The sequence below is a fragment of the Phyllobates terribilis genome, unplaced genomic scaffold (genome assembly GCF_046119375.1).
Source record: "Phyllobates terribilis strain yellow unplaced genomic scaffold, ASM4611937v1 Scaffold_8__6_contigs__length_399053987, whole genome shotgun sequence".
Classification (NCBI taxonomy): Eukaryota; Metazoa; Chordata; class Amphibia; order Anura; family Dendrobatidae; genus Phyllobates; species Phyllobates terribilis.
This window is the reverse complement of record NW_027362768.1, coordinates 392,321,587-392,337,703: the sequence shown is the minus strand read 5'-3', so window position 1 is coordinate 392,337,703 and position 16,117 is coordinate 392,321,587. Positions and strand designations below refer to the sequence as shown.

At 59.2% G+C, this 16,117-nt stretch overlaps 1 protein-coding gene across 2 annotated transcripts in view; it reads right to left on the bottom strand.

The window, feature by feature from the left end:
* LOC141157666 (RNA-binding protein 5-like) overlaps nucleotides 1-16,117 on the bottom strand; it is a 54,905-nt gene that overhangs the window by 6,268 nt on the left and 32,520 nt on the right. Inside the window, exons 3-19 of one of the 2 annotated variants that reach the window (XM_073645202.1) lie at nucleotides 13,447-13,612; nucleotides 13,198-13,356; nucleotides 5,017-5,086; nucleotides 4,495-4,568; nucleotides 3,322-3,405; nucleotides 3,185-3,245; nucleotides 3,005-3,070; nucleotides 2,477-2,655; nucleotides 2,302-2,399; nucleotides 2,122-2,209; nucleotides 1,965-2,036; nucleotides 1,754-1,894; nucleotides 1,573-1,675; nucleotides 1,402-1,493; nucleotides 1,147-1,326; nucleotides 191-337; nucleotides 40-117 (exon numbers count right to left, since the gene is read on the bottom strand). In XM_073645202.1, coding sequence (XP_073501303.1) covers nucleotides 40-117; nucleotides 191-337; nucleotides 1,147-1,326; nucleotides 1,402-1,493; nucleotides 1,573-1,675; nucleotides 1,754-1,894; nucleotides 1,965-2,036; nucleotides 2,122-2,209; nucleotides 2,302-2,399; nucleotides 2,477-2,655; nucleotides 3,005-3,070; nucleotides 3,185-3,245; nucleotides 3,322-3,405; nucleotides 4,495-4,568; nucleotides 5,017-5,086; nucleotides 13,198-13,356; nucleotides 13,447-13,612 — 1,858 coding nt within the window. The remainder of the gene's footprint in view (nucleotides 1-39; nucleotides 118-190; nucleotides 338-1,146; nucleotides 1,327-1,401; nucleotides 1,494-1,572; nucleotides 1,676-1,753; nucleotides 1,895-1,964; nucleotides 2,037-2,121; nucleotides 2,210-2,301; nucleotides 2,400-2,476; nucleotides 2,656-3,004; nucleotides 3,071-3,184; nucleotides 3,246-3,321; nucleotides 3,406-4,494; nucleotides 4,569-5,016; nucleotides 5,087-13,197; nucleotides 13,357-13,446; nucleotides 13,613-16,117) is intronic. The other variant, XM_073645203.1, reaches the window with a different exon arrangement.

The following is a 16,117-nucleotide window of genomic DNA, read 5'->3' as shown; positions in this document are numbered from 1 at the left end:
CCACATGGCCTGCACCAGGCAGCAGACTCGGGCGCTCACCTTGGGGGGCTTCTCCTCCTCCGCGGCCACCATCATCATCATGTCCGGCAGCAGCTGCCTCTCCAGCAGAGCTCCTTGCTGAGGAGAGAAGAAGCCGCTTAGATTCAGACGCTGATGGAGAATCACCTGCAGGGGAAAGATGGAACCGCACCTTCTTCTCAAACAAGGCAAAGCCGGCGTCCGCGGCTGCAGACTCCTTCCGCTCCTCGTCCCGGGCGCTCAGCGGCTGGAAGCTGTTCTTGAAGTTTTCTTTCTGCTTATTAAGGCTCTTTGCCCAGCGCTCCATATCCTTCGCAATCTGAGGGAAGCCAAACCAGGAGTCACATACGGGCATCAGGCCACAGGACGGGAGGCAGAGCCCCCGGGGTGGGTGGCCACAGGACGGGAGGCAGAGCCCCCGGGGTGGGTGGCCACAGGACGGGAGGCAGAGCCCCCGGGGTGGGTGGCCACAGGACGGGAGGCAGAGCCCCCGGGGTGGGTGGCCACAGGACGGGAGGCAGAGCCCCCGGGGTGGGTGGCCACAGGACGGGAGGCAGAGCCCCCGGGGTGGGTGGCCACAGGACGGGAGGCAGAGCCCCCGGGGTGGGTGGCCACAGGACGGGAGGGAGAGCCCCCGGGGTGGGTGGCCACAGGACGGGAGGGAGAGCCCCCGGGGTGGGTGGCCACAGGACGGGAGGGAGAGCCCCCGGGGTGGGTGGCCACAGGACGGGAGGGAGAGCCCCCGGGGTGGGTGGCCACAGGACGGGAGGGAGAGCCCCCGGGGTGGGTGGCCACAGGACGGGAGGGAGAGCCCCCGGGGTGGGTGGCCACAGGACGGGAGGGAGAGCCCCCGGGGTGGGTGGCCACAGGACGGGAGGGAGAGCCCCCGGGGTGGGAGGCCACAGGACGGGAGGGAGAGCCCCCGGGGTGGGAGGCCACAGGACGGGAGGGAGAGCCCCCGGGGTGGGAGGCCACAGGACGGGAGGGAGAGCCCCCGGGGTGGGAGGCCACAGGACGGGAGGGAGAGCCCCCGGGGTGGGAGGCCACAGGACGGGAGGGCCCCCCTGGGGGTGGGAGGCCACAGGACGGGAGGGCCCCTGGGGTGATGAGGAGGCGCGCTGCAGATACCTGCTGGGCAGTTTTGCTCTTCGGCTTCTCCTTCTTCTCCTTGCCTTCCTTGTTTGCGGTGGTGGCCGCGGCCCCGTTGGCCGGTGCGGTGCCCTGGCCGGTGCCGTCCGCGGCTGGCAGGTACGTCTGCTTCTCCCCGTCCCAGTACAGGTATTGCTGGGATGCAGAGCTGTAGTAATACTGAGAAGAGGCGACTCGTCAGCGGTCCGCACGTTTTATGCATCTAATAGGATGAAACCTTTAGCAGAACGTTACCTGAGAGTTGGGGTCGTAGTACAGACCAGTCTGAGGGTCGTAGTAGTATCCGGAGGACTCGTCATACTGGTACGTGGACGTGTCTGGAACAGCTGCCGAACACACGATGACAATCATTACACCCGGCTCTGGTGGGCACGGCCGGGACAGGCAGCCCACAGGGTCACATACCGTATTTCACCCCCGGGATGATAGTGTTTGATGCCGCAGGCGTTTCTTCTGTGGTGGGGGTTGTGGGGGCTGCGCTGGTGGTCGCACTGGTGCTTGGCTGTGTCTACAATGGAGGAGACATCACTCAGTGACCATGTCCGACCGCTGCTCCCATATCCGGCAGAAGCCGTGGGTCACTCACCGGAGAGCCAGGCTGCTGGTAAAGCTGTGGACTCTGGCACACCACGGCCGCCGTTGTGGTGGTGGCCGCCTGCACGCCGCCTTCTGCCGATGCCGCCGCTCCCTGTTCTCCGCCCTGAGACTGGTACAACTGCTGGTATTCCTGGGGAGGACCAGCATCATTAGTGCCATCATTAGGCTCACAGACCCCTGGCGGCCGGAGCTGTGCCCACCTGTCCTCCGTACTGTGCGTACCCCTCCTGCCCCGGGTAGCCATATTCGGCGCTGTCCCCGCTCTGCTGAGCCTAAAATAAAAGTGTAAAGTAACAATGAGTGATCAGGAGCAGCGCTGACACCACGTCTGATCCGCCGATCCCTACCCCGGATTACCTGTGTGGACGACCACTGAGCCGCCGCTATGGCTGTGCTCGCCATCGAGAACGCACTGAGCCGGTTCCCATCCGCCAGCACAAGATCCCTGCAAAGCAGACCAGACATTATCCTCCAGTGGCGCGGCTCCGGCCGGGCACCGGCCCCTCCGGACGTTCCCTTTAATACCCCACAACTCACTTTCTTGCACTCTTGGCAAAATCAATTCCAATTATTTTCCCATCAATTTTGAGGGGAGGCTGAAGAGTCTGGAGGATCTGCAGCAGCTGCGAGGCTTCCTGTGGGGGATGAAGGAAGCGTTACCTCCGCAGCCGCCATTGTTCTGGTGGGAGGACACGAGGGGGGCGCCACTTACCAGCGCGGAGGGCAGCTGTATGAAGGCAAAGCCGCGGTTCAGGTGGGTGTGCTTGTCTTTGATCAGGCGGATGTTGCTCAACACCAGCGACACATAAGGAGCCAGGGCCGACAGGATGGAGTCCAGAGCGGTGTGCGAGCCGATGTTACGCAGGATGATGGCTGAGGATACATAGCCACCTAATAAGGTTACACCCAGCTGTTTGTCAAGTGAGGAGACCACCAAGTGCACCAAGCCCCCCCCCCATACAGGCACCGGCGAGTAATCCAAGCCACCGCTGATCTGCAGAGCCCTCCCAGCAGAGCGGCCGCACCCTCTGACAGCCCAATAGCCCATTACTCGGCTGTAATTATGGGGTACAGGACCCCTACAGTACAGTTACTGGGGGATGTAAAGGCTGAAGAAGCAGGCACACTGCCCGGAGCGCCGGGACTGCTGGAGGGGCAAGGACAGCGGCGGGCTCGGATTTCTGCCAGTCTGATATGACGGGGGTGCAGAGCGAGCAGCAAAACTGGTACAAACACTTACTGTCACTGTAGTAATCCGCCGACTCGGGGGCTTCAGACGCTCCAGAAGGGGTCTCTACATCAGACTCTGATGGGAGAGAAGAGGAGGCGTTAGAGCGTGGAGGACGAGTGCGGCACAGACGGCAGGCGCCCGCCGACACAGCGGCACAGACGGCAGGCGCCCGCCGACACAGATACTCACCGGTCTTGGCCGCTCCGCAGCGGAAGCATTTGAGTCTTCTCCGGAAGTTGTAGAGGCCGCACTACAAAAGCAGAGAGCTTTGCAGTTAATATTTGCTGCTCGATCGCCCCGACAGCCGCAGTAACCGCAGCTCTCACCTTGTTACACAGCCAGTCCTCAAACTTGGGCCGGGGGTTGCTGTAATGCATGGTGATGGTCTTGCCCTGGAACAGCAGCTTCTTCTGCAAGAACATAAAAAAGGCCCAAGTTATTCCCGGCATCGTGGAGAGCCGACATCTATCCCCTGGTGGAGGGGAACCAGCTCCCGACTATAATGGACGGCCATGTGGGGAAGGACCACCCACTGCCAACTAACGGCTGTGCCAGCCCCCACCACGAGGGGCGGATAGAGGGGTTCGGAGGCGCACGGAGCTGCTGATGGAAGAAACAAAGAGTGGGGTGCAGTAAAGTCAAGGGCTCGGGGCTCCAGATGAAGTCTGAATAGTGCAGGCAGTATTCCCAATCTGGCGTGGCGTCTGGGAACACACGTGGTCAGCAGAGGCGATCCCCTCGTGGCACAATAGGCCGCCTCTTCTGGCACAGGAAGGGTCAAGATGAGGAAACCATCAGCAGCTTATTTTGGGTGCACAAATCCTAATCTTGCACCAAAGGCGTCACCTCCCCGCACGCTCCCCGCTCCCCCCGCCATCGGGATACAACATGGGGCTTCCGGCTTTATCTACCAGCTATCCTGCCACGAGCGCAGCCACGGCCCCGACATCTACGGCTGCTCCCGGGACGGTACACGTGGTACATTGTCTTCGTGTCAGCTAGGACTTTCCTTATCTGCTCTTTCAGGAGCCGGGGGGCTTATTGGTGGCTCCAGTCATGTGTCCCGTCCATGCCCACCTATGCTGGCCCCTAATGAGCCCCTGACTGGTAGCGGCCAGCAGCAGCGAGCTGTGCAGCCCGTGGAGTTATTGCAGAACATGTGTCTGTCAGATGTACTCAGCAGTGACCCAGGGAGAGGGGGACCTGCACTTCATGCCCACCATGCGCCCACGCTCTGCGTACATTAAGGGCTGCTCCTCCCCGGCCCCCCGCCGGCCGGCCGGGCCTGTACACTGCAGCCGGGAAGGCGACATGTCGCTCCCATCTGTAACGGGCAGCTTTAATGTACGGAGGGCGCGTCCCGGTGATCTCCCGACTCCTGCCAGCAGCCTCGCCCTTCGCCCCCTCCCCCCAGCCGCGTTCTGCTTTTCGATCTCGGTTACAGACATATGTCATGGGCCATTTCTCAGGAGGATTCTAGACTTGGCGAGTGAAGCAACCTGATTGGCTTCCATCCAGCTGGTAGCATCTTGCAAGTGATAAAACTCCACGAAGGCGAAACCGCGGCTTAAACCTAGAGACAGCATTCAGATATAGACGGGATACTAGTGTTAGTCACTTCCTTTTACAGAAAACACAGCTGCATCTCCAACTGACAAAGCCCATGTTCTAGCAGTGCTTTATGGCATGGCTTCCATGGGTGCAGTCCGTTACCTGTCGCACATGGGTTGCCATGAAAAGGAGCCTCAGCAGACGCCACGTTTCACCCCCGACCTGAGAAGCTGCGGGAAGGCAGCAATCCTCACGCTGGAGGCGCCGAGTCAGCAGACATTAGGGTGGTGAAAGTCATCACACCCCACAAGGTCCAAAAGGTCTACACACCGGAGGCTCCTCCACCATGGCAAGTCCATCCAGCACCTGATGGTGTATGGGGTGAAGAGGGGGCTAGTCCCCAGGGAAAGCAATCAAGAGGGTGGGAACACAGAAGGCGTGGGAGCGCGCCACGCCGGATACACGCTCACCTGTCTTTCGCTTCATCAGCCTCACGTCCGCAGGCTGGGGGCCTTCAAAGGAATCCACCAACTCCCGGATCTGGAAAGGCATCAGCAAAACCAAGGCTGAGAAAAGGCAAACATGGCCGTGCACAAGTATACACACCCCAAGGCGCTGCAGATACCGGCGGCCCGGACCAAGGCAACCCGCACCAAAGCAACCGGCGGCCCGCACCAAGGCAACCGGACACGGAAACTACACAGAAAGACAATGCGTCAGAGGGAAAAAAGGAGGAAATCCATGTCCAGAAGAAAGATCCCAGCAGCTTAGAGCACATTCACACTGAGCGCACAGCAGTCAGGTCCTCAATCTGCTGCACACAAAGCCAGCGAAAAGGGAACCTGACATTACATCATGTAGCCGAAACCGCAGCGCAAGCACCAGACGGGGCTGTGCGGCTGTCACCAGGTCACATCTGACACCGCGGTGCACACATCAGAGCCGGCTGTGCGGCTGTCACCAGGTCATATCTGACACCGCGGCGCACACATCAGAGCCGGCTGTGCGGCTGTCACCAGGTCACATCTGACACCGCGGTGCACACATCAGAGCCGGCTGTGCGGCTGTCACCAGGTCACATCTGACACCGCGGTGCACACATAAGAGCCGGCTGTCACCAGGTCACATCTGACACCGCGGCGCACACATAAGAGCCGGCTGTCACCAGGTCACATCTGACACCGCGGCGCACACATCAGAGCCGGCTGTCACCAGGTCACATCTGACACCGCGGTGCACACATAAGAGCCGGCTGTGCGGCTGTCACCAGGTCACATCTGACACCGCGGTGCACACATAAGAGCCGGCTGTCACCAGGTCACATCTGACACCGCGGTGCACACATAAGAGCCGGCTGTGCGGCTGTCACCAGGTCACATCTGACACCGCGGTGCACACATAAGAGCCGGCTGTCACCAGGTCACATCTGACACCGCGGCGCACACATAAGAGCCGGCTGTCACCAGGTCACATCTGACACCGCGGCGCACACATAAGAGCCGGCTGTCACCAGGTCACATCTGACACCGCGGCGCACACATAAGAGCCGGCTGTGCGGCTGTCACCAAGTCACATCTGACACCGCGGCGCACACATCAGAGCCGGCTGTGCGGCTGTCACCAGGTCACATCTGACACCGCGGTGCACACATCAGAGCCGGCTGTCACCAGGTCACATCTGACACTGCGGTGCACACATCAGAGCCGGCTGTGCGGCTGTCACCAGGTCACATCTGACACTGCGGTGCACACATCAGAGCCGGCTGTGCGGCTGTCACCAGGTCATATCTGACACTGCGGTGCACACATCAGAGCCGGCTGTGCGGCTGTCACCAGGTCATATCTGACACTGCGGTGCACACATCAGAGCCGGCTGTGCGGCTGTCACCAGGTCACATCTGACACCGCGGTGCACACATCAGAGCCGGCTGTGCGGCTGTCACCAGGTCATATCTGACACTGCGGTGCACACATCAGAGCCGGCTGTGCGGCTGTCACCAGGTCATATCTGACACCGCGGTGCACACATCAGAGCCGGCTGTGCGGCTGTCACCAGGTCACATCTGACACCGCGGTGCACACATCAGAGCCGGCTGTCACCAGGTCACATCTGACACTGCGGTGCACACATCAGAGCCGGCTGTGCGGCTGTCACCAGGTCACATCTGACACCGCGGTGCACACATCAGAGCCGGCTGTCACCAGGTCACATCTGACACCGCGGTGCACACATAAGAGCCGGCTGTGCGGCTGTCACCAGGTCACATCTGACACCGCGGTGCACACATAAGAGCCGGCTGTGCGGCTGTCACCAGGTCACATCTGACACCGCGGTGCACACATCAGAGCCGGCTGTCACCAGGTCACATCTGACACCGCGGTGCACACATAAGAGCCGGCTGTGCGGCTGTCACCAGGTCACATCTGACACCGCGGTGCACACATAAGAGCCGGCTGTGCGGCTGTCACCAGGTCACATCTGACACCGCGGCGCACACATCAGAGCCGGCTGTCACCAGGTCACATCTGACACTGCGGTGCACACATCAGAGCCGGCTGTGCGGCTGTCACCAGGTCACATCTGACACCGCTGTGCACACATCAGAGCCGGCTGTCACCAGGTCACATCTGACACTGCGGTGCACACATCAGAGCCGGCTGTGCGGCTGTCACCAGGTCACATCTGACACCGCGGTGCACACATCAGAGCCGGCTGTGCGGCTGTCACCAGGTCATATCTGACACTGCGGTGCACACATCAGAGCCGGCTGTCACCAGGTCACATCTGACACCGCGGTGCACACATCAGAGCCGGCTGTGCGGCTGTCACCAGGTCACATCTGACACCGCGGTGCACACATCAGAGCCGGCTGTCACCAGGTCACATCTGACACCGCGGTGCACACATCAGAGCCGGCTGTGCGGCTGTCACCAGGTCATATCTGACACCGCGGTGCACACATCAGAGCCGGCTGTGCGGCTGTCACCAGGTCTTATCTGACACCGCGGTGCACACATCAGAGCCAGCTGTCACCAGGTCTTATCTGACACCGCGGCGCACACAAAAGAGCCGGCTGTCACCAGGTCACATCTGACACCGTGGTACACACATAAGAGCCGGCTGTGCGGCTGTCACCAAGTCACATCTGACACCGCGGCGCACACATCAGAGCCGGCTGTGCGGCTGTCACCAGGTCACATCTGACACCGCGGTGCACACATCAGAGCCGGCTGTCACCAGGTCACATCTGACACCGCGGTGCACACATCAGAGCCGGCTGTGCGGCTGTCACCAGGTCACATCTGACACCGCGGTGCACACATCAGAGCCGGCTGTGCGGCTGTCACCAGGTCATATCTGACACTGCGGTGCACACATCAGAGCCGGCTGTGCGGCTGTCACCAGGTCATATCTGACACTGCGGTGCACACATCAGAGCCGGCTGTCACCAGGTCACATCTGACACCGCGGTGCACACATCAGAGCCGGCTGTGCGGCTGTCACCAGGTCATATCTGACACTGCGGTGCACACATCAGAGCCGGCTGTGCGGCTGTCACCAGGTCATATCTGACACTGCGGTGCACACATCAGAGCCGGCTGTCACCAGGTCACATCTGACACTGCGGTGCACACATCAGAGCCGGCTGTGCGGCTGTCACCAGGTCATATCTGACACTGCGGTGCACACATCAGAGCCGGCTGTCACCAGGTCACATCTGACACCGCGGTGCACACATCAGAGCCGGCTGTGCGGCTGTCACCAGGTCATATCTGACACTGCGGTGCACACATCAGAGCCGGCTGTGCGGCTGTCACCAGGTCACATCTGACACTGCGGTGCACACATCAGAGCCGGCTGTGCGGCTGTCACCAGGTCATATCTGACACCGCGGTGCACACATCAGAGCCGGCTGTCACCAGGTCACATCTGACACCGCGGTGCACACATCAGAGCCGGCTGTGCGGCTGTCACCAGGTCATATCTGACACCGCGGTGCACACATCAGAGCCGGCTGTGCGGCTGTCACCAGGTCATATCTGACACCGCGGTGCACACATCAGAGCCGGCTGTGCGGCTGTCACCAGGTCACATCTGACACCGCGGCGCACACATCAGAGCCGGCTGTGCGGCTGTCACCAGGTCATATCTGACACCGCGGTGCACACATCAGAGCCGGCTGTCACCAGGTCACATCTGACACCGCGGTGCACACATCAGAGCCGGCTGTGCGGCTGTCACCAGGTCATATCTGACACCGCGGTGCACACATCAGAGCCGGCTGTGCGGCTGTCACCAGGTCATATCTGACACTGCGGTGCACACATCAGAGCCGGCTGTGCGGCTGTCACCAGGTCACATCTGACACCGCGGTGCACACATCAGAGCCGGCTGTGCGGCTGTCACCAGGTCATATCTGACACCGCGGTGCACACATCAGAGGCGGCTGTGCGGCTGTCACCAGGTCATATCTGACACCGCGGTGCACACATCAGAGCCGGCTGTGACCAGGTCACATCTGACACCGCGGTGCACACATCAGAGCCGGCTGTGCGGCTGTCACCAGGGCACATCTGACACCGCGGTGCACACATCAGAGCCGGCTGTGCGGCTGTCACCAGGTCATATCTGACACCGCGGTGCACACATCAGAGCCAGCTGTCACCAGGTCAAATCTGACACCGCGGCGCGCACATCGGAGCCGGCTGTCACCAGGTCATATCTGACACCGCGGTGCACATATCAGAGCCGGCTGTGCGGCTGTCACCAGGTCATATCTGACACCGCGGTGCACACATCAGAGCCGGCTGTGCGGCTGTCACCAGGTCACATCTGACACCGCGGTGCACACATCAGAGCCGGCTGTGCGGCTGTCACCAGGTCACATCTGACACCGCGGTGCACACATCAGAGCCGGCTGTGCGTCTGTCACCAGGTCATATCTGACACCGCGGTGCACACATCAGAGCCGGCTGTGCGGCTGTCACCAGGTCATATCTGACACCGCGGTGCACACATCAGAGCCGGCTGTCACCAGGTCATATCTGACACCGCGGTGCACACATCAGAGCCGGCTGTGCGGCTGTCACCAGGTCATATCTGACACCGCGGCGCACACATCAGAGCCGGCTGTGCGGCTGTCACCAGGTCATATCTGACACCGCGGCGCACACATCAGAGCCGGCTGTGCGGCTGTCACCAGGTCATATCTGACACCGCGGTGCACACATCAGAGCCGGCTGTCACCAGGTCATATCTGACACCGCGGCGCACACATCAGAGCCAGCTGTCACCAGGTCATATCTGACACCGCGGTGCACACATCAGAGCCGGCTGTCACCAGGTCATATCTGACACCGCGGTGCACACATCAGAGCCGGCTGTGCGGCTGTCACCAGGTCACATCTGACACCGCGGTGCACACATCAGAGCCGGCTGTCACCAGGTCATATCTGACACCGCGGTGCACACATCAGAGCCGGCTGTGCGGCTGTCACCAGCTCATATCTGACACCGCGGCGCACACATCAGAGCCGGCTGTCACCAGGTCAAATCTGACACCGCGGCGCACACATCAGAGCCGGCTGTCACCAGGTCATATCTGACACCGCGGTGCACACATCAGAGCCGGCTGTGCGGCTGTCACCAGCTCATATCTGACACCGCGGCGCACACATCAGAGCCGGCTGTCACCAGGTCAAATCTGACACCGCGGTGCACACATCAGAGCCGGCTGTGCGGCTGTCACCAGCTCATATCTGACACCGCGGTGCACACATCAGAGCCGGCTGTGCGGCTGTCACCAGCTCATATCTGACACCGCGGTGCACACATCAGAGCCGGCTGTGCGGCTGTCACCAGGTCATATCTGACACCGCGGCGCACACATCAGAGCCGGCTGTGCCGCTGTCACCAGGTCATATTTGACACCGCGGTGCACACATCAGAGCCGGCTGTCACCAGGTCACATCTGACACCGCGGTGCACACATCAGAGCCGGCTGTGCAGCTGTCACCAGGTCATATCTGACACCGCGGTGCACACATCAGAGCCGGCTGTGCGGCTGTCACCAGCTCATATCTGACACCGCGGTGCACACATCAGAGCCGGCTGTTACCAGGTCACATCTGACACCGCGGCGTACACATCAGAGCCGGCTGTGCGGCTGTCACCACGTCATATCTGACACCGCGGTGCACACATCAGAGCCGGCTGTGCGGCTGTCACCAGGTCATATCTGACACCGCGGTGCACACATCAGAGCCGGCTGTGCGGCTGTCACCAGGTCATATCTGACACCGCGGCGTACACATCAGAGCCGGCTGTGCGGCTGTCACCACGTCATATCTGACACCGCGGTGCACACATCAGAGCCGGCTGTGCGGCTGTCACCAGGTCATATCTGACACCGCGGCGCACACATCAGAGCCGGCTGTGCCGCTGTCACCAGGTCATATTTGACACCGCGGTGCACACATCAGAGCCGGCTGTCACCAGGTCACATCTGACACCGCGGTGCACACATCAGAGCCGGCTGTGCAGCTGTCACCAGGTCACATCTGACACCGCGGCGCACACATCAGAGCCGGCTGTTACCAGGTCACATCTGACACCGCGGCGTACACATCAGAGCCGGCTGTGCGGCTGTCACCACGTCATATCTGACACCGCGGCGCACACATCAGAGCCGGCTGTCACCAGGTCATATCTGACACCGCGGCGCACACATCAGAGCCGGCTGTGCGGCTGTCACCAGGTCATATCTGACACCGCGGTGCACACATCAGAGGCGGCTGTCACCAGGTCATATCTGACACCGCGGTGCACACATCAAAGCCGGCTGTGCGGCTGTCACCAGCTCATATCTGACACCGCGGTGCACACATCAGAGCCGGCTGTGCGGCTGTCACCAGCTCATATCTGACACCGCGGCGCATACATCAGAGCCGGCTGTCACCAGGTCATATCTGACACCGCGGTGCACACATCAGAGCCGGCTGTGCGGCTGTCACCGGGTCATATCTGACACCGCGGTGCACACATCAGAGCCGGCTGTGCGGCTGTCACCAGCTCATATCTGACACCGCGGCGCATACATCAGAGCCGGCTGTCACCAGGTCATATCTGACACCGCGGCGCACACATCAGAGCCGGCTGTGCGGCTGTCACCGGGTCATATCTGACACTGCGGTGCACACATCAGAGCCGGCTGTGCGGCTGTCACCGGCTCATATCTGACACCGCGGTGCACACATCAGAGCCGGCTGTCACCAGGTCATATCTGACACCGCGGTGCACATATCAGAGCCGGCTGTGCGGCTGTCACCAGGTCATATCTGACACCGCGGTGCACACATCAGAGCCGGCTGTGCGGCTGTCACCAGGTCATATCTGACACCGCGGTGCACACATCAGAGCCGGCTGTGCGGCTGTCACCAGGTCATATCTGACACCGCGGTGCACACATCAGAGCCGGCTGTGCGGCTGTCACCGGGTCATATCTGACACCGCGGTGCACACATCAGAGCCGGCTGTGCGGCTGTCACCAGCTCATATCTGACACCGCGGCGCATACATCAGAGCCGGCTGTCACCAGGTCATATCTGACACCGCGGCGCACACATCAGAGCCGGCTGTGCGGCTGTCACCGGGTCATATCTGACACTGCGGTGCACACATCAGAGCCGGCTGTGCGGCTGTCACCGGCTCATATCTGACACCGCGGTGCACACATCAGAGCCGGCTGTCACCAGGTCATATCTGACACCGCGGTGCACATATCAGAGCCGGCTGTGCGGCTGTCACCAGGTCATATCTGACACCGCGGTGCACACATCAGAGCCGGCTGTGCGGCTGTCACCAGGTCATATCTGACACCGCGGTGCACACATCAGAGCCGGCTGTGCGGCTGTCACCGGCTCATATCTGACACCGCGGTGCACACATCAGAGCCGGCTGTCACCAGGTCATATCTGACACCGCGGTGCACATATCAGAGCCGGCTGTGCGGCTGTCACCAGGTCATATCTGACACCGCGGTGCACACATCAGAGCCGGCTGTGCGGCTGTCACCAGGTCATATCTGACACCGCGGTGCACACATCAGAGCCGGCTGTGCGGCTGTCACGTCATATCTGACACCGCGGTGCACACATCAGAGCCGGCTGTGCGGCTGTCACCAGGTCATATCTGACACCGCAGTGCACACATCAGAGCCGGCTGTGCGGCTGTCACCAGGTCATATCTGACACCGCGGTGCACACATCAGAGCCGGCTGTCACCAGGTCATATCAGACACTCCAGCACTTCTGATAAATGGGAAGATCCGGCCGGAGACCTGGCCAATCTGCTGCTTTCTCCACTCCCCACATGGGATGATTGACAGGTCTCTCCCTTATGTGTGTATATATAACAGGAGAGACCTGACAATCAACTACGACAATGAGGGGAGAGGGGCCAGCCGGTGTCGGACCGGTCTCATCTCCTCTTCCAGTCCCCGCCAGCTCATCATAGGTTTTCTGATTGATGCTGCCCACGGCTTGGGCCACATGAAGCGATTGACCAATTACATGTAAGAAATGGCACGCACAGGGTGCAGATGTACTGGGGGCACGGGACCCTGCGTCCATACAGCGCACGGGGGCACTCACATCGCTCTCACTGATGTTTACTGGGAGGCCTCGCAGCATGATGGTCTTGCTCTCCTTCTCATCCATGTAGTAATCATTGCGGTAGTCGTGGTCTGTGTAGTCACCGTCTGAATGGTAGCCATCTTCTGAGCGGTCGCTGTTCCTTCGCTCGCGGTCGCGCTGAAAGGAGCAGAGGTTAATTCTTCAGACGATGCTGCGGTGCGGAGACATTATACCGGGCGGCGCAGGGTGCCAGTCGTAAGGACCTACCTCAGGACTGTCGTAATCTCGGTAGTCATCGTATCTATCATCCCGGTCATCTCGGTATCTTTTGTAGTCGTTGGAATCTCTGCGCCTGTTCCTGGACACCCGGTCATCACGATCGTCTCTATCAAACGCGGACCCGTATCTCCCACTGCGCTCACTGCGGCTCACGCTGGAGGAGAAGGAAAAGAGTGTAAAGCCTCCCATGGAAGAGGAGGACGACGACTGTCCGCGGAGCAACACACCGACACTGCCGGACTGCGCAGGACTCGGCCTGTGTGCACACTTTGTGTTTTTGATGCGTTCTTTTTCGCAGGCAAAACCTGCTCTCTTGGCAGTAAAGAAGCAAAGTCAAAAAACCTGTAAAAACACTGAAAGAAACGACAAAAACGCAACGTGTGAACAGAAGAACAAACCTGTGGTCACAGCCTGAGGCTTTGTTGTTTTTGAAGCAGAAACTCCATAAAGACATAAAGTTTATTTTTTTATTTTTTTTTAGAGGAAACGGAGCAGAACATCCCTATTCCACGTGCACAACGCCCAAGGGTTCGCTCCGCAGACCCCCCGAGGTATCAGCTCCAGCGCTGTGACCGAACGCGTGGACAGGAAACCGGCAGTGGAAACTGAGCGCAGCCCCTCGGCCGTCCACAGTGGGTCCGGCACAGGTCACAGGGGTCAGCGTGGATAGTACTGTGGAGGGTTTGCTGCAGGTTTATCGCTGTCCTGGGAGTAACTGAGACCACCGGGGCCAGCGTGCATTGCAACCGTTCAACCTCTTAAATGTTGATGGAGAAAGTGACCGCAGCATTTAAAAGGAATTAACATGGCAGCCGTCTGACGCCCATCGACCTCCACAGCGATGAGACGCCACAGGAGTCAGGGGCCTAATGAAGCCCCCGTATCTGCCAGAGCACTATTCCACTCAGGCATGGAGAGCACAACACAAATCTTTATATGGCGCCAACATATTCCGCAGCGCTTTACAATTCAGAGCTTCATATACAACAGTCATCAGTAACAGCTAAAGATAATACAGTAATTAAAGTAGAAATACTGACGCCCTGATGGTAAGAGCTGACAATCTACAATGAGGATAACAGGCTGCAGGGGCAGGGGCAGCCGCCGGCCAGCATCGGCAGCCGCCGGCCAGCATCGGCAGCTTCTGGGTGCGAAGGAGTTTCATGGAGAATTACCTTCAGAGAAATAGCGAATGGGCTATAAATATATAAAAACGATAGCTATAATATGGCATCAGTGTATTGTACGGGCGACTAAGTAACCACAGGTTCAACTTTCCCAAAGAGACAACAGCTGATAAAAGTATCTCTAGAAATACATATAAGGCTGTGTACCCACGATGCGTTTTTTTAAGCGTTTCCACAGCAGCAACTCCGCTGCAGAAATGCTTAAACGCTTGGTAGAAGGCCTGCCATGTTCCCCAATGATAATCCGCATGCTTTTTTTTCTGCCAGGGAAATGCAGAAACACTCAGGAAAATATCCGGAGCATTTCTGCATTGTGGGCTCATAGCCTAAATAGAGTTTAACAGGAATCTGTCACCCCCTTTGACACATACAGCTCTAGCAAAAATGAAGAGACCACGTCGCAGTTTTCTCTCCATGTCTTCAGCCATTCCTTCCGGTGCCAGTTGAATGCCACCCACCGTCCACCTCCTTCTACTTAGGCTGTGTGCCCACGATGCGTTTTTCAAGCGTTTACGCTGCGGAATTTCTGCCGCGTAAACGCTTGGGAAACCTTCCCCCATGGTCTCCAATGCAATTCTGCACTTTCAATGCCCATGCTGCGTATTTTTCCGCAGTGTTTATGCTGCGCTCAAAAATCCGCAGCATGTCCATTAATTTTGCGGAAACGCTGCTTTTTCGCCGCCATTGACTTGCATTAGAACGCGCCAATTCCGCATGACTGCATCTGTACTTGCGTAATTGGCGCGTTCTAATGTGCGGATGGTACCCGGGTGTGGAGGAGAGGAGAGTCTCATCAAGACCTGGGTACCTTAAAAAAAAGAATAAAATAAAAAATGAAGATTATACTCACCTTCCAACGGCCCCAGGACTCCTTCTCTTCCCTTGCTGACAGATCGCGCAGGACTGAAGGACCTGCGCTGACGTCACAGTCATGTGACGGCAGGTCTTTTCAGTACCGCGATCTGCCGGCAGCCAGCACAGGAGCGCAGCAAGTCTCGGGGGCCATCGGAGGGTAAGTATAAGAAACCCTGCTGTGGTCTTCACAATCCTCTTGCAATAGGACAAGCTGGATGGCAAAACAAGTGTTAGGAACGGCCCAAAAGTAATTTGAATGAAACAATAACTTTTCACCATGCCAAAGGAGGTGGGAAGAAAAGTGTTGAGTGAGGAAAAGAAGGGCTCAATTCTGGCTTCACTAGCGGAGGGATACGGTGAGCGTCATGTTGCCTCCATCCTTATAATTTTGAAGACGGCAGTCCATTACAGCAAGGTCAAGCAGTAGACATTGGGGACAACAAAGCTACAGACCGGCAGAGGGCGAGAGCGACTCTCCGTGACCGGGGTGACCGTCATCTAATTCCAATGTCACTCAGCAACCGCAGGATGACATCAAGTGACCTACAAAAGGAATGGCCGCTGGGGTGAAGAGCACGGCAAGAACAGTTCATAACAGGCTCCTAGAGGCCTCAAGT